Source organism: Strongylocentrotus purpuratus, unplaced genomic scaffold (genome assembly GCF_000002235.5).
Source record: "Strongylocentrotus purpuratus isolate Spur 01 unplaced genomic scaffold, Spur_5.0 spur5_contig_816, whole genome shotgun sequence".
NCBI classification, from domain to species: domain Eukaryota; kingdom Metazoa; phylum Echinodermata; class Echinoidea; order Camarodonta; family Strongylocentrotidae; genus Strongylocentrotus; species Strongylocentrotus purpuratus.
The window spans coordinates 1,674,223-1,693,317 of NW_022145520.1; the positions used below are offsets into that span (position 1 = coordinate 1,674,223).

The 19,095-nt window shown below is 37.1% G+C and overlaps 1 protein-coding gene across 1 annotated transcript in view; it reads right to left on the reverse strand.

Annotated features, from left to right (window-relative positions):
- The window catches only part of LOC115921684 (EF-hand domain-containing protein D2-like), a 30,286-nt gene extending 12,335 nt beyond the window's left edge, over positions 1–17,951 (reverse strand). Inside the window, exon 1 of the mRNA XM_030979579.1 lies at positions 17,565–17,951. Coding sequence (XP_030835439.1) covers positions 17,565–17,725 — 161 coding nt within the window. The 5' untranslated portion in view covers positions 17,726–17,951. The remainder of the gene's footprint in view (positions 1–17,564) is intronic.
- Between the last annotated feature and the right edge of the window lie 1,144 nt (positions 17,952–19,095).

Below are 19,095 nucleotides of genomic sequence, written 5' to 3' on the forward strand. Positions count from 1 at the left end.
GCGGTCCGGGAGTCGACCCCGGATGTTTTTGACGGTCAAAAACTGCCGGGATGGTCCGGGACGGTCCGGGACAATAGTTTGATCCGTGTAGCCACCGTGCTGGGTCCGGGGTCATCCGTAGTGGCGCCGGGGCGGTCCGTGTTGATCCGTGGCAGTCCGGGAGTGAGTTATTGACCCCGGATCACCCCCGGCGCCCCTACGGATGATCCTGGACCAGCACCGGGGCGTTCCGGGATGATCCGTGTTGGCACCGGGATGGTCCGGTGTCATCCGTGTTGGCACCGTGTTGGCACCGGGGTGGTCCGGGACGGTCCGTGGCGGCTCCGTGCTGGGTCTGGAATGATCTATACTGCTGCCGGGGCTATGCCCGGACGGTCCGGGGCGGTCCGTAGTGGTACCGTGTTGGGTCCGGGGAGACGGTCGGCGGATGCGATTTTTTGAACAAAACATCCCGGACCATCCCGGATCACCCCAGACCATGGTCCGGGATGGTCCGGAGTGGTCCGTGCTCGTCCGTGCTGGTCCGGCTTTATATGGGACTGGGGCTTTACGTCCTCTCCGAGGGGATCGATGCTTTACCAAGGGTACTTGTGCAGTTGTTGCGCTTTACTTGGTTTTGAACCTGGGACCTCCCGTATAAAAGACCACTGCTCTACCACTGAGCCATTGCGTCTTCTTATTGTTATTCTTGTGTACATGTTAATTGGCATCTTTCATAGTTGATCTCCTGATCAAACACAAGTCATCTTGAAGATTGAGACCTGATAGACTCAATTTGAGTAAACAGAATTCAATCAATCTCAAGTTGTTGACAGCTGATTCAACATTATATCAATAGTAATACAAATTTGAAGTAGACAAAATCTGAGAGGTTATCTGAAATTAACATCTACACTGCAAAGAGTTACATTGGAAAATAATGATTGCATAACACATGAAGTCAACAAGAAAATAGTTGTAAAATGAGTCAGATCTGAAAAGATATTCTTACGCATAATTTGTAACAGTTAACTTCACAGGTAAGAAGAGTATACTGTGTAACTTGTATCTATCAAGGATAATACACTGAGTATTTAACTTTAAAATTTGAGCTCAGAAAATTTGTTATTTATAGTTAACCTTGCAGCATGACTTCAATACAGTATGTGTACTCATGCTGATATCATTAAGTGAGCATTGATGTTGTGTCATGATAAATATCTAACATCAAAGCTCAATTAAAAGAGTAATTGGGTTAGGTAGTACCAAAGTTTTGTAGACAAGCTTTTCAACTTTCATTTTCAAGACAAAGTTTACCAAGCTCTTCACAGTGCAATGTTGGTTGCCAATTCACAGTTGATGAATATAGGCCTACCATAAATAAATTTGTACTTCTCCAACTAGCAGGCCTAAAATAAATAAATGTATACTTCTCCAAACAGCTGGTAAGTCTGGTAATATTTGCACTGTCCCAATACAGAAGTTTACAGACCGACTTGTCAATGGACTGTAATATTCATGGTTTGAGTGATACAAACATCAAGCATGTGACAACTTGGTATTATGTATACTTTACATGCTGTCATAGCTATTTGGTACTTAGATGCTAGCTCATAAAATTAATGACCCTATTAATACCCTATTAAGAAGCCTGTAGGCGTGTCTGCACTATCTCGAGATTGCCAAATATCCAGCTATTTGAACTATCCCGATCGCAAACTATCCAGCTAATTTGCGTCTTCATTAGACCGAAGTAGCAAATTAGCTGGATAGTTGGTCGGGATAATATCCCAAGATATCTCGGTCTAGTTTGCGATTTTCCGTGTTTACTCGAGGTCAGTGGTTGTACTAGCGCGCTGAGCGGTATAGATCGCATGTGCGAACTGGAAATCGTTGTGCATGATGGGATCGGGATATTTGACTCTGTACTTCGGTCTAATGAAGACGGTCGCAAACTATCCCGCTAGTTGGGAAATAGTGGGATATTTTGCAAACTAGACCGAGATATCTTGGGATATTTTTCCGACCAACTATCCAGCTAATTTGCTACTTCGGTCTAATGAAGACGCAATTAGCTGGATAGTTTGCGATCGGGATAGTTCAAATAGCTGGATATTTGGCAATCTCGAGATAGTGAAGAGGGGCCTTGTATGTCTATTGTTTGTTTTTATGTTTGGCCAGAGGTTTGTGGGCTCATGGCTATTTAGAGCTAATTGCTTAATGGTCCAATGTATTTCTTTTATATAAATTATGCTTAGAATTTAAATGAATATGGGTATTTCAATGTCTTTAAACATTTTGTTATCTAAAATTCCTTTTATTCAATTGACAATTGTATTCATTCTAATCAGAAATAATATTACTGAGCTGTCATCAGTATGCTGATGCACCTTTCTTCTCCACTTCTTCAAACTCCTATCAACTCATTCAAATAATTCATGAAATGCAAATGGTCTCTAAGCTAACAGCAGCAACACACAATTTTTTTCTGCAGGCATTGTCTTTTAGAAGGAATATCTCCATGGATACATGAGCACTTAAGGATGCCTCACATATCTAGAGCGATGCTCCCGGGCATGGAAGCCGTACGCATCAGATCACAATTTATTGTCAACACGTCTAAGATAACGTGGATGCATCGGGATGACAACCGTCTTCTAAGGGATCAAGAGAGAGATTTGAGGAATCTTCTCTGAAGAGAGCCCTTCTTGTGTCTCATAGAGATTGATATCTGGTGAACCAAGATACCCACCACTCCCACTGGTTTCAAGGGGAGAGATAGCAGAGAAGGGGAGAGAGAAGGGGAGAGAGAGGGGGAGAGAGAGGGGGAGATGGGGGAGATGGGGAGGTGGAGAGATGGGGAGATGGGGGAGATGGGGGAGATGGGGGAGATAGGAGAGAGGGAGAGAGAGAATGAGAATAAGAGGGAGGAAGATCGAGAGAGAGAGAGAAAGAGAATGAGAGGGAGTGAGAGAGAGAGAGCGTGAGTGAGTGAGATAAAGAGAATGACAGGGAAGAAGAGAGAAAGAGAGAGAGAGAGAAAGAAGAGAGAGAAAGAAGAGAGAGAGACAGAGAGAGAGAGAGATAAAGAGAATGAGAGGGAGAGAGAGAGAGAGAGAGGGGGGGGTGTCATATATGAACTGTGAGATAAAAAATCATGATGTATCAGAGGAATCTCCCTCTGATACAAGATGCAGAGAGGGAGTAGGAGAGTAAACCAAAAAAGAACATGGAAAAGGAGCAAGAATAATAGAAAAAGATAGAAACAAGAGAAAAGAAAAGAGAAGAAATTGATATGAGATTATATGAAGTTGGGGCTCCTAAAGAGAAAGGGGCAATGAGAGAGAAAGAGAGAGAGAGAAACCAATGAAATGTACATGTAGTCATGTACATTACAATGAAAAAGAACAGCATTATTTTCTTCCTGGTACCAACCAGATGCACAGGAAAATAAAACATACTTCAAAATAGATCTACCAGCCAAAATGAGTAAAGATCATAGATGAGTGACTACTTGACGAGGTATTCATTTCACGAGAGTCTGTCACACTTCTCGCTAGACTCTACCACCCCATGCTAATGTTTTTATTACATTAGTTTAATGAATTGATGTGCAGTGATACACGGTATCTGGGCCGAGATAAGCATGCAGCATGAATACATGATGATATCATAAACCGATTATTAGTCATATGGTGCTGAACTGCTGATTCTGACTCATCTAAGACACCGGCAGCATCACACAAGGCCGCTCAATGACATTACATGTACTGTCATAGGAGAATATGATTTTTAAAGATGGATGATCTGCTCAATCACTTGTTTTTTTGCAGATTTTTCCTCATTTTCCCATTATTTCTCATCGGAAACACCTGCAGCATCGCCGATGCTCAATTACACTATGTACATTACATTTGTATGTATCATCATGCAAATACAATGTAGATTACATCTTCTTCTTTTTTGGTTCATGTATATTTCAAATATTAGAAGGCAAAGTAGTAATTTCTGAAGCCCTGGTAATATACAACTAAATACTGACCAACTCAAAAATAAAAAATAAATAAAACAAAGTGCTTGAACAAACGATATCCTTATGTGTCAAGTATCCAGTTCTGCTTAGCTACATTGCAATTTTTTCTCAGTAGACAAACAGTCTATATTACAATTTTTTTTCCCACTTCATGTGTTGTTATAATATATTCTTATTAATGATTTTCAATGTTACAATGTAATTGTAATAACACTTATCTTGAATGAGCCCTTATCGAGAAATTCCATCTTTGCACTTTCTAAAATATAGTCAAATATTGCATGTTTCGTAAACATAAAGTTAATAAAAAAAATATTATTTGAGCAATTCCATCTACCGTAATACAGTAAAACAGTGCTTGTTTCACAAACATAAACTTCATAAAGTTATTAAAAAAAACGGATTGTATTTCTAATTTGAGCGATTCCATTGAAGCACTTTCTAAAAGTTAGCCAGATAACGCCTTTAAAAATATATAATACATATACACTAAAAAGACTTTACACAGGTGAGAGTATGCCAGTCCATTTCTACAGATGCAGACTATCTCCATTTGAATGTGTACTCTTACTCACAGTGTACACCAACAGTTGTACACATACATGTATACACGGATGCATCGCAAATGACTAGATGCATATCAAACTAGGACGCGTTAACAACTGACACTTACAGGTTGGCTCAAAAAATCAGGACACTCAAAAGACGGGAAACGAACGCTCTTCGTCAGGCAACTTCAGCAGAATGAGGAAGGTGCGTGACCTTGGTTGTCAGGTCATCCCCCCGACCGACGCATGCATAATTTCCCTGGCGTTCTCGATTTGAATCTGTGACTCATGGTGCGTCTATAAATACTTTTAGAAAGAGAGAGAGAGTCTCTACTCTCTATTTGAAGTTTTCTGACTGGGCTTGAACGCTATGGCAGCTAGTAGGAAAAACAGGCTGGAGTGTGGATTTTGAGCATGACGTTTTCACTTTTAAGTTTCAGTATCAAACATGAACAAAATTCTCTTTTTTTATTTATGAGATGAGATTGTTGAATAATAGAGTACACATGTAATGCAGACCTGCCAACCTCTGGAGTTCAAAAACTATTTTCTTTAATCCCAGAAGTTGTATTTTTAAAAAAACACGGATCAATGCCTATTACAGTTCCTACATACAGGAAGAATTTTGTTGTAAGGATCATTGATTGAATACATGTATGCATGATTTCGCCATGACTGGTGTGTTCGATTGACCAACGAACATCCCCAAATTGCTGATGTGAGATGCTTGAAAATGGCACACACAAAGCAATACTTCCCCCCCCCCCAGGAAAATCGTACAGTCGTATTTACAGGTACTTCTAAAAATAGTACAAAATATGATTAAATCGTACTGGTTGGCAGCTCTGGTGGGCCTTCGGTCCTGAAATGCGCTATAAAAGAACGAACTATTATTATTATTATTACTGGTAAGAATGGGCAGTTCAAACATTCCATCAGTTGTTGCTATGTGAGGCAATCATTTGAAAGTTTTACCATGCATGACTGATATTAATGCATGCATTGTAACTCATACAGTTTGATAAATCTCATGACAAATGTAACTTTGACTGTACTCAGTACTAATACCATAACACTACTTAACAAATACTTTCCAATGTTAACGAGAGAAAGAATGTTGAGCATATCTCACTCTTCTTATGTTACTCTATCCTCCTTTCCTTTTTACTCTTTCTTACAGCGCATAGAGACATATTGTGATATTCACTATATAAGCACGGTCTATTATTATTTTTATCATTACAGCAGTGATAACACTTCACGATAACAATACTACACCAATGCATATTTACCTACAATGTAACCAAATTGCCTACCCCAGCCCCCCCCCCCTTCCAAAAAATCTAAACAATTCAAATAGGCATGAAAAGAATTGGCAATCATGAGACTAGAGAAAAGATATTTCCCAAAACATTGTCTTCTACAAACCTCAACTAATCCATCAATCTAATAAACAAGTCTTTATTTTTATCATGGCTCTCAAAACAAAGAAAGAAAATATTTTGACTGTAACTGCACCGCAACAAAAACATCAGACTGCAAAACACTTCTCACCATAGAGAGTAATTAACCCCTCAAAGTCAGTCGCACAAGGCCAAACTATTTCAAGCATTTGCTGGTGTAGGCCAACTAGTCCTATTCAGACTATCCTGATGGCTTCAGCACAAGGACAAGATCAGTCAGGGAAACTAAAAATAAAATCTATGTCACATTAAAGGTGGATATGTGCTGCATTTGAGAAGAAAACAAAAATCTTTTTCAAATTTTAGCACATTGGCTGAATCTGATATCTCTCTTTTTCATTAAATTGATATTTACAATTTAGTAATAATAAGAGTGTCAGTGTTTATTGCTACAAGTGAACAAAATGCAAGGAGTTAATATACAACCCACAAAAAAGTGTTTGAACTTTTATACACTAATTTCAACTTGTGTGTTATTTGACATTTAAGCCCTATATGTATTGCCAAATCTTGAATGAATTAAATATTGAAGGAGAATTCTATTTTGTAAATGTCAGTAATTATTTTGGAAAATAACAAAGTATGTTCAAGAGTGAAAATTCAAGAGAATATTTACATGAAGAAAAAAAAAAGATTTGAAGAAAGCCTCAAATTAACCGGATTTTTTGAAAGCTCTTTTTTGAGGACCTCTGTATAAAATGTTGTCTGCTGAGAGCATGAAGGGTGTTCCTGTTAACTCATAAATTTTACATAGAGTTACTGCCCTTTTGGCTTTGAAGAGTTCATATACATGTATGTATGTTTCTGGTATAAACAAGTTTTCTTTTGAAGATTTTCTTTTTCTTCGTTAAAAAACAAAAACATAAACTGATATCGTATGAACATATGTCTTTGGGCGTAACTCCATTGCCAGGCCCCGTAGGAGTGCATACATGTACATGTATGTATCGCTGGAAGCTGTTAGTTAAGCAAAATGAATGATGACATGTCTAGTGCGGTGTAGAAATTCAATACCCCATTGTCTTTATTGTGAATCGTGTCATGTTGTGGAGCCTCAGAAGCTTGAGGTAAGTGCCCTTTGACCCCATGTGACCTGTGAAATGTCTCAGTACTACAGTCAACATGTGTGCTGCTGTAAATTTAGTTTACAAGAGGCATCTGGATGCTGTTTTTTTAAAAACTTGTTATCAATAATAACTGCCACAGATCTATGACAAATCTGCTCAAAGCCAATCAAATGCAAGGATTTCAGTAGCGTACAACATTAATCGTATCTTGTTTAATATTGATAACAAGTTTTATGAAACAGGGACCTGAAGTACTTTCTACAGCACCCTAGCATTCTCTGACAGGCAAAAATAAAAGGAAGGTTCTAAACTTTGGGAGGCATCTTATCAATTCAAAAGATCTGAAGTTACTTGCACTCCACAGATAATGTAAGCAATGGATACCAATAATATTCTCGACACACACAACTATATAAAACAAACAAAATAAAGACACATAAACAACAAGAAAACGACAACAACAACAACAACAAATACAAAAAAAAAAAAATACAGTGTATTTTATTATAGGCTATAATATGTGGTCACAGTTATAGAAGGGATTACTTGTAGCAGTTTAGCAACCTTGTAAGAAGAGTGTAAAATTTAAATACATAAATGAAATAGAGATGACTAAAATAAAAAAAAAAAAAAAAAAAAAAAAAAAAAAAAAAAAAAAAAAAAAACATACCAAAAACATACAAGCATAAACTGTAGGCTATAATATAAAATGTGGTCACAGTAATGGAAGGGGAGAGAGGATTACCCTTGAACTTAGAGCGACCTTGTAAGAGGAAAGCTAAATAAGAATGCTCTTCTGGAGGTAGGGTTTATAATGTATGGTTTCTATGGTAACTACAAACAGGTGCATGCTGGGCAGCCTATAAAGCAGGCTAAGTGATAGGGGTATGTACATGTATGGTGACATTGTGACCCTGGATGACTCTTGTGGTCACTATAGAATCAACAGTTTTGAGCAAAATCATTCTTCTGGAGGTTTGTTCTATTCAAGTTCTATGCAGTGTACACTGTGTACTGAATATCAGCATCACGTCTTGTAGCTAAAAATTCAGCTAGAAAAAAGGGTTTACTTTATCCCCAATAATATCAGATGCTATGTCGAAATGTGAATACTGGTTTACACATAATGAGAGACCATTATGAGAGAAACAGAAACAGAGCACAAAAGGCGACAAGCAAAAGACTATTAAATTTATCATACCTAATGGTACAGCTAATTAATTGTTTATAAGTCTGAATGTTGTTGCCTGGTAATCATATGATTGCTTGGCCCTCAGCTTCAGGGAGAACAGTATTATTACTGGTGAGGCTTCCCTGGGTAAACGAGGCATATTATTATTGTTGTTATTATGATTAATATTATCATTATCGTTAAATAGAAACTCTGGCATCACTTCAAACATAAACTTGATTAAAGGTAATACAAAGTTTTGGTATGGTGTCATGAATTCGGTTCAAATGAACATAGTAGAAGCATATGCGATCATACAATATTCAGTGATCGTTGTTGCGGTTGAAATCGAGTCTTAAGTTATGAGATTATAAATAATAAACTCTTTATGTTGTATAGCTCCCTCACAAGGTCAAGATATTATTTAAGCTATAAAACAATGTTTCTTGACTAAAATCAACCGATTAGCTATTCCCGTTTGGTAATTATATATCATAACTACATATTCTGAAATCTTCAGGGTCACAGCTACCATTATACGGTCGTAGGCGCTATTTGATATTTACCAAAATTTACCGGGAGCACCCGTAAATATTTATATTCAATTTTTCTCAAAAGCAGAAGTGCTTTAGGGGCTAATTTTTTTTTAGTGCTTATAATACATTCACAGAGGCAGCCAAATATATCAAAATTGTAAAGAATCACTATCCACCCAATTTTCAAAATTTCCCAAAACTTTGTATTACCTTTAAGAACCAGTCTCCAGACTCCATTGTCCATATCAATTCAGAATGAATCTCCTCTCATGCGAATACCCTTAGACTACTAATTAGCCTGAATGACTAATTAGTAGTGAAAGGAACATTTCGACTAGAAAACAACATTGTATAAAGAAAGGTCGTATAAAAATAGACTACTTTTGACAAGGACAGCTGTCTAATCATTAGTGCATGTTCTCGATAAGCCTTGCCCGGTTATAAGATTTTGGTACAATACAACGTTTAGACTAGAGTGGGACCCTGATTATTTATTGAGTTTTTGTTTGAAACGATACTCAAACAGGTGTTTTATAATACAACGTTTCTTTAAAAGGCATTATTTTATAAAACGTTTCATTTTAAGACATTTCTTACTTTCTTTATACTACGTTCAGACTAGAAAAAATGTAGTGCCTTTATTATATAGCTAAACAAAGAGAGCTGGTAGTTTGAAAGCAGGGTACGGACATAATCACAGAGGGATACGTTAGACAAAGGGAAAAGGGGGGGGGGGCAGAGATGTCATCGTGAGAAAGAAACGTGACGAAAAGGAGAGTTGAGTCCAGTACGAGAAAGCTTGAGGCATGAGGATGACAAGGCCTGTCTTCATCAGCTCGAGTTTGCCAAATAACCCGAAATTTTAACTATCCCGATCGCAAATTATTCAGCTAATTTGCGTCTTCATCAGCCCACAGTTGCAATTAGCGGGATATTTGGTCAAGAAAATATTCCGAGAAATCTTGGTCTTGTTTCCAAAATATCCCACTATTATTATTGTTGTTTGTAATTAATTATTTTCATGTATCAGGCATAAATGTTAATTTCTATTCCGCCCTATCTCTATTTCCTTCTTTTCTAAGCGCATAGGGGCTTTCTTTGTGTTAGTGATATGCGCTATACAAATAACATTCATTATTATTATTATTATTATTTGGGAAATATCGGGCTTATTTGATCCCGTTCGAGCTAGTTTGTGATGAGCGTATCGGTCTGGAGAAGACGCAATTTTGGGCTCCGGGATAATATCCTGAGTCTGAAAATAGCGGGTTATTTGGCAAACTCGAGCTGATGAAGACAGGCCTATAGAGGAGGATGATAGAGCTAGAAGCCATCACTAGATGAAGACATCTCTCACGCGAGACAAGCACCTGTATCCATCGTTAGCCGCTGTACAAGCTAATTTCCATAAGTACCCCCTGGTTACAATAACAAGAATTGGCAGCCTGCAAAAACAGTTATGTGTCTCCTGCACGCGTTTGTGCTGGCTTGCTTACATGTACATGTAGTACAGAATCCGGAGCGCATACATTACAGTATGTACAGTAGTCAATGTTGTGCGATAACTAAATAATTTATCATCTGTTTCGAGCCATAAAGGCATTACATGTACATGTATCTCACATGAACATGTTCAACGACTTGTACATATGTATGTTGAATGTTCAAGTATATTTGACCCTTGCTAAATTGATCACATATTGTTTTTTTCAAATTGGCAACAATGTTTTTTTTGTTCAATCGCTACCATGATACAATAAAATTCAATGTCTCTGAAAACAATATACATGTTCACAGGCAAGACTGTCGTTGAAAAGTTTACAAAAACTGCCAGTTTTGTTCGAAAATCAATCATTTTTTAATCTCTCAGACAATTAAAGTTAACACATACCACAGAACATGACAAATACCAGTAAATCCTGTGCATATTGTCAATGCAAAGATCATTCAATAAACCTACAGTATATATTCATGTACTGTTAGTTTAGTGTAGGAATAATGCATATTAAAGTCGGCTTTATACAAATTTAGATGCATGTGTATGATGATTATAATCAAAGTTATTTGACAAATTCAGGCAAAGACCAAATCCCCTATTTACTCAACAAAAAATTTTCACTGTGAAAGTAGTGTTGGAATACTGCATAGATTCAACTTTATACCAACTTAGATGTATAATTGTCAACTTACACAACTGTAGGTATATTTGTCAAATTCCTGAATAGGTAAATTCCCAATTTCCTCAACGGATTGATTTCACCTTGAAAGGTAAATAGATTTATCTTCAGTACAACATAACATCTATACAATTCCAAACAGAGATTCAAAACAAGATTGTTTTGGGGTGGAGGATAGGTAAACCCCCTCTAAAAGGGAAATTCCCTAAAATTGTGCCAGCTACTCGGCGTCGGCTGATTTGAACCAATTCAATCATAAGAAGATACATGTTTGGACAAGAACGACTGTTCTATACATGGTTCATTGCATTGTAAATATTTGAAAGCAGTCTACCACTGTTTAAACCACTTCATTGGGTTTATAGCGCTATTTACATTATATTGCATTGGAGTACGCACCTCTTTATTTAGCTTGATTTACTGTAGAAGAAGTACACTCTTAACACTCAAGTGTTTTAGTACGGATTTAAGGTCAAGTACAAATGATTCCTAGACTCTAATCCCCTATTCTTAAAGATAAAGTTGAGTTCTGGTCATGCGATTGCATTGTGAAAGAAACGGTGTAGAGTCGATCAGAAAAGGTTGATCATCTAGCATATAAGTATTTGTCTGTATTGCAAGGTTACTTCTGGAATCATCAGAATGATTTTAAAAAATTGGCCAAGTCTTGGTAAAGTTACAAGCATTGTACACAGAAAGATGTATATGGGACTAGACGAACACGTGGCAATTTTTACGATGTTACAGGCCATATTTAGAATATGAAGGCATTTGAAGAGCCACGCTTTTCAGGGAGCATGTCTTATCTGATGTTCTTCCACACTTGCATAATAAGAATGATAACGCTCACAAATTATTTTTCACCTTTCAACCTTCTCTTTAAAATGAGAAGGGTACCGTAAATCTCCGTATATAAGGCGCACTCCTATTTTGGGGGAAAAAAAGAAAAAAAAAAAAAAAAATCTGTACCTGTGTATACATGTAAGACGCACCCCCGACTTTCAATACTTTTTGGCGGCAAAAAAGTGTGCCTTATACACAGAGATTTACGGTATTCCATGTAATTTGATATTCAATATTTTCCACATACATTTTTATGTACCAGTACATATTGTGCAATTGTGAACAATAGCCACTTTAGCCAGTTCAGGTTTCAACAGATAACTGCTGACAGGAGAGCTCCAAACAGGGAAAAAAATTAATATTTATTTTTCGAGGGTTACTTTTCAAGCTTGCCTGCATGAAAATAGCATTCTAAAATTTGTTTTGCATTGAACTCTATGCAAATTTACGGGGGCTCTTTTCTGATTTTCTTGGGCTCTTTTGGGTATTTCAGGGGCTAATTTGCATGTGCAATTTCTTTCTGGCCCAAAATAGACCAATCACATTGGTTCGCTGCTGCTCAGATGTATACATTTTTGAGTCAATTCATTGTGGAAATAAACATTATAATAGCCTCATTATTTTTCCTTCGGGGGGGGGGGCAGTAGCTGAGACAAATTGAGAATTCTGCCATTTTCCTTCTTTTCATAACTATTATGTTTCACTTTCATATTCAATTGACTCGATTTAAATTCAATAATTTCATTATCAAACCGACTAGAAACATTTCCTCATGACATTGAAAAAAATGTCTTATTCTTAAAATGAAACTGAAAACACTGCATACAAACAGGATGTCACGGTCACGAGTAGGCCTACATACTGTACAAATGTAGTCTGAGTCTATATTGAGTGAGAAGAAGTATGAAGCTTCCTTTTCCTTTTGGATCGGACATATCTTTCACTGTAAAGGGAAGTTTGTTGAGATTAAATACCAATATCAACCAACTTGCCAATATGACAATGGTTCCTCTTTTTACCAGGATACACTGATATACAGTATTTGTACAGGTAATAGACTAATACAATAGCAGAGGAAATTCTACTGCTTGCAAGTTACAACATACAATGTACATGATGTGAGGAAAACTCAGCATTCTTCAAATTGGTAAAGAATTTATAGGGGAAGTCCACACTGGTATTAAGTTGGTTTTAACAACAGTTGAAAAGTTAGAAAACAGGGTAGTGAAAGTTTGAGGAACTTCTAAAAGAAAATAAGAATGTTACAAATTTGTAAAGTTGTAATCGATCACAAACAAATTGGCAACTCTGCGACATCCTTGATTGCACCTCTCCCATTCGCACTGTACCATTTTGCGCGTGCATGTTTACAAATCCTGTAATGTGAATGGATCTGTTCATTTATCAACACCCAGGAAAATGGGATTTTATCCACTTTAATGTAAAAAGCAAATAGGAGAGGAGGTTGAGGGTCGGTAAATTTCTTAAACTTTAAAACTGAAAAAGCTTTGTCTCATCACTTCCTTACCCTCAGGCTTAAAGTTAGTACAAGTACATTGTGTTTACAGATCTATTCCGAAATCATTAGAATACAGTGTAGTTGCACTTTGATCAGACAATTTGTAAAAGATTTGTAAATCTTAGCTTCCCTGGGATCAATGGGTCACATGTGTTGAATCGTAGTCTTGGTTATCAAACTATGTGTACAAATACAAATACATACAAAAATAAAAATCACTTAAGGCGAAACCGCAATGAAGATGTTAAGTGTAATGAGCTTCACTTTTCTGTAGCTTATTCAAATACAAGAGCTCAGTGAATTATATGCACAAGACCTATTTTTTGTGAGCAGTTGCCATTCATGTAAAAAAAAACCTGGTAGTGGCTCTTTTTTGGCGGTCTACAACTTTACAGCACCAAATCTGAAGTTCTGAACAAGCCTCCACTGTATATTAAAGTGACAGACATCTCAGTTAAGATATTTTTTTTTATTAAAAAGTTTATATTTTGTTTGGAGGGTACCAGTGAGGAGGGAGGGGTGCAAGAGTGACAGGAATATTGTGTTTTAAAAGTTAAATATCAGGAAAAAAATTAAAGTACCGGTAAAGATTTTAAAAAATAAAATCAAAATCAAAATCAAATTCAGAGGAGTTTCAGCATCTATTGTGTATCCCATAGAAAATATTAAAAATCTATACTGTACTACTACATGTACAATACAAACTACAATGTAATACTGAATTGTAAACCAAATGGGAATACAGTCTCTATGGCAAATGCCTAAATGTATTGATCAGTATCATAACAATGACCCCTCCCCCCCCCCCCCCCCCCCCCCCCCCAAACAAAAAACAAACAAAAAAATCCTCACCAACTGCTGGTAAACCCTGTAATATTGTGAACTACTGTACTGTACATGTACATTGTACTCTGAAACCACCCTGGAAACCACCCTGGAAACCGCAGACTAAAAGTGAACATACAATAAACAGCAGTGGGCGAGAGCCAGGTCTTTTGTATTTCCTTCCTTCACCGTGAGGCCATACTGTACTACCATTCTAGGAGGAAGTTCCTCTCCAAAATTCAACCCAAAGCGAGGTCCCCAAACAAAACACAAATATGTAAGCCTAGATACTAGGAATCTTAGTTTCTTTAAAACAATGGCTTCAGCTACCAGAAGTTAGGTTTCAGGAACTTTAAATTAATTTTGATCTAAGGAGTAAGGAGACACGAACGAACGAGCTACCAGAATTCATGGTACAGATACGTGTACATGATCTAGCTAAATGGATTTTCATAGTCTGAGCATCGCATACGGAAACGATTTATGGCGAAAAGTTGTATAGCGAGCATCATTTCGAACGAAAACTATTAAAATAATAATAATAATAATAATAGTTCAGTTCTTGTTTAGCGCATAATACGTTATGAAATAACATCTCTATGCGCTTCCAAAGAGCTTTGGACTTCATTACCCTAGCTTTAGCTCTGGCAGCCTCATCAGCGCACAGTGCATTTCAAGGAATACTCCTACTAGGTACCCCTTTCCCTCACCTGGGTTGAGTGTGGCAAATGTAGATCAATGTCTTGCCAAAGGACATTAGTGCCGTGGCGGGACTCGTAGTCTGAAAGCTGTCTCGTAAGACAATCATACAACTGGATGGGGCTTATTATGAGAGCGCTGATCATCTGATGATTGGCTCTACAAAATCTGTTTCTTTAAACGATGTTTCTTTATATGGCTCTCAACAAAGTTTTGTATAAATTTCTGTATGTCTGAACAGGCCATAATTCAAGGAATACACCAGTTTACGGTTATGGGCGCCATATTAATATACGGGTAAACAAACCATTGACCTCTGGAGGTCAGAGGTTTACGAGTAAATTAATAGCACCCATGCAAATAGGATGTGAGCGCACAGCGCAGGCAGTGATGTCATCAATGTTTTCAGATGCACATGTTGCGTCACTGCCTGTGCTATGCGCTCACATCATATTTGCATGGGCGCTATTCATTTACTCGTAAACCACTGACCTCCAGAGGTCAATGGTTTGTTTACCCGTATATTAAAATGGCGCCCATGTCTGCGCATGCGCATTGTTGTAACCATGAACTGGTGTATTGTGACACTATGGTAGCTTAAAAGAGGGAAAGCATGAGGAAATGTTGGAATGTTGAAATGTTGTGAGTCCTTTTCTTTGATTATCTGTTTTCACAACTTACACTTTCCTGTACCGGTCTTTATTTTAAACTGTTAATTCTGTGTTCACAAAATGAACTAATGTACATGCCTCATAGACAGGGCTCTACAATCCATACAAACGTTTTTCATAGGGGGTCTGTACTGAAATGTTAGGGTCCATAATAATGAACCCTGTGTTATACTTCTTAAATTTCAGTGTCTAGCAAAAGATTTGGAGCACAGGTACAGGCACAGCAGTCTTTTTTTTTGGGGGGGGGTGTATGTTAAGTGTTGAGCTCTGCATATATAAATACCGGTAGATGAACTCTGTACTTAATGAAGTTATTCAGCTGTCCTCTTTCAATTTGCAAAACCAATAATTGCACTTTTGCAATCTGCACCCTTTGAAACAGATTACATGTAAATAGATCAAATCTGATTGAGCTCATTTCCTGACCTTGTTCTGTCAATCTCAAAGATTTGTAGATGAATGTGTGAAATTAGGTATTTGGGTTATTGTATCACTACTTATTGGATTATGTTTATATTTTTATTGACTCAATATACCCTTTTATAATTTATACAGTAGTTGGGTTTTTCTTTCACAGGGGGGGGGGGGGATGAGATTTAAAAATTTATGATCTGTATGCAAGGGCCCCTATTTAAACTTTTAAATAAATATGGGGGGGGGGGGGGGGAGTGGGTCCAATACAAAGACTCCAAAGTAACAAATTTGGGGCCTTTATGTAATAGATCCCTGGTAAAGTAAGCACTACACAAACATGTAAAAACACAACACTTAGTACAGGAAAACCATTATGAAAAACCTTTGTCTTTTTAGACTGCCATTTAAAACCCATTAAAAAAACGTCAGTTTTATAGTCATATTGCTTTCCATGCATGTGCCATGTACCAGTAGAGTTTTTGTATATTCATTCTATTAAAGCTGATAGATACGTCTACATGTACATGTAGGTATCTGATGACTACAAACAATTTTACTGGTGCAAATCCAATGTCTTAGGCTCTATAGCAGTAGGAATAAAATCTCTAGTCATGAGGGAGAGGGGGAGGGGGTGGTACTAGCTACTATGTTTACATGTAATGTATTAAAATGCCAATGAAGTAGTACCATTCCCTTTGTTAAATAATATGAATATTAATCCAGCGATGGACCTATTGTATTAAGGAACGAACTCTTTGCAGTGGTGTACTGATGAACTATTGGAGGGCATTATAAGACATAGTCTTACTAAGGAGCCCGAAAAGACAGGTGCATACAGGTGAATACATATAGATGCCAAACCCACTTCAAATCAAATGCTCAAGGCCAATTTGAGATGAAAATAAAATTATTTTAAAAAAGAACAGGAGTAAGATAGAACGGCATTTGCAAGAATCTTCAGTATTGAAGGAGGCAGATTATCTTGAAGAAGAAGAAGAAGAAGGGCATAGGCCTACACTACAGAAATGAAAGATAGAGTTAGACTTAGAGAACTAATTAAGTTTGTAAAATCAAACAGATAAGTTTTAAGATTATTTTTTGAACACTTAGGCTGTTGGGTGCCCAAAATCTAGGTCCTCAGAGATCAGGACCCCAAAATTGTAGAAATTCTACACAACTAAGGCTTAGCTTAAGTTAATAGTTTTTGATAATTGATATGGACTCGAAATTTTCAGTCCGGATCCTGAACAAAAAAATGTTAGAGTGGAGCTCTGGAACTTAATTATAGTAGCAAAATAGACCTAGGCCTATAGTTTATTTCACTAACAACCATTGAGCTATATCTAGAGTCTATATTTTGGTACACTTTTTTAAACATGAATGATGAAGCATTTATTCCTTTTAATTTAACTTTATTTTCCACTATTTCCAGCCCATGTTTCGTTTCAATTCAAAATCAAATCGAAAGACATTTTGAATTTGATTAGTCTAGACCAGTCTAGATCTAGATCTAGTCTAGTCATGTTATAATTCATTTTTTTCTACTTGTAACCTGAAAAATACAGACTTAATTCAATTTAATGACAAGACATCGAGAGCTAGTACTACGCCACACTTACTTTTTGAACACTTTCTCGAACTCTTTGATTTGTTTCCTGGTGAACTCCTTGAATTCTGTGTACACGTTGAACACCTGCACGCGGCGCGAGTCCCCCTGCTCATCCCCTTCGTTTATCCGATCTCGGCGGGCCAACTTCTGTGCCAATTCGTCGGTCGCCATACTCTCGCCTTTTACTCTTTTTCACAGCTTACGATGAAAAATCTTTAAAAACTACGCAGGTCCAACCTAGATCCGTATGTTAGCTACCCAAAATTTGGTCCGATTCTCGTCATATGAGGTAAAAGGGCCTAGAATTAACTTAAGTTATATCTTCTACTTTCTAACGTTCCCGTCTAGCTCCTCTTGTGGTTGTAAGGTTGTCTGAGCAGGAAGTAGTGTGTACGTACAGCGCATGCATGCAGCAGATATGCTTTTGCATATATATGCAGCATGTACTGTGCAAATGCACAGTGTGCTCAAATGCGACGATACAAAAACTAGTTTAATAACAAGTGGCTTTTTTAAGAGTCTGAATTAAGTGAACCAGCTCTGGCACGTCTATTCCACAAATGTTGTATCAATTTCTTTTTAAATTATATAGCAAGGTACTATATTTATATTGCTCTATTTCTAAAAAGGCTGAAAATTAATGAAATAGTTGCTCGATTATGTCTGTCATCAAAGACTAAGTATTTAATGTAATAAGATTACAGAGGGAGATATGGATGCGGGAATCAGACCACATATCTTTCATCGCTGAAATTATAACACAATTATCAGATATTAAACCTTTCTGCACGCATCACCTCATTGTTGTCATCACTATGGTAACTCAAAGAACAGTATGCCTTCTTTTCTAGGATAGCCAGTCCCCCTTTTTTCTCTGATTCTTTCCTTGTTTTGAAAGCAAATTGTGAAACTAATCGTCATATTCTAATATTAGAGGGCCCATTCTGCACTATTTCCCCCAAACACAAATTTATGAAAAAATGCAAAACAAGAAGGGACATTAGGATGTATAAGCTGTCCATAATAGATTATAATTCTGGGCATCGTTAAATGAAACTTTCATTAGTACATATCACATTGAAATCCCTATGAAACGTGTGTTAAACTTTAATAATATACAGTGAAAGACCACCCAAGCGCAAGGGAGAGAAGAAAAGAGGTCTTTACAGGCTCCTTTACAGGCATGTGGTCTATATGTACAGGTTCCTTTGGCAAATGTTTCAAATAAGAAACCATTTTCAAGGGAAACAAAAAATGTGGTCTTTGTACACAGGTTGTCACTAAAGCAGGTTTGACTGTCACTGTACATGCGTTTCAATGGGTTGTTGGCAAACGGTTTTGTGGAACGTTGAAGTTTGAACCAAGTCCAGGATTTTGTTTACAATGTCACCATACAAAGCAATGCTATGCAGAACTTGTGTGAATTTGTAAATGCTATGATAGTGGCTATACATATATTCTTGATACTAAAATATCTGAAATAAGCTAAATAGTAAACTAAATTAACAACAAAGACAATAAAGAGATATAAACATAGTGGA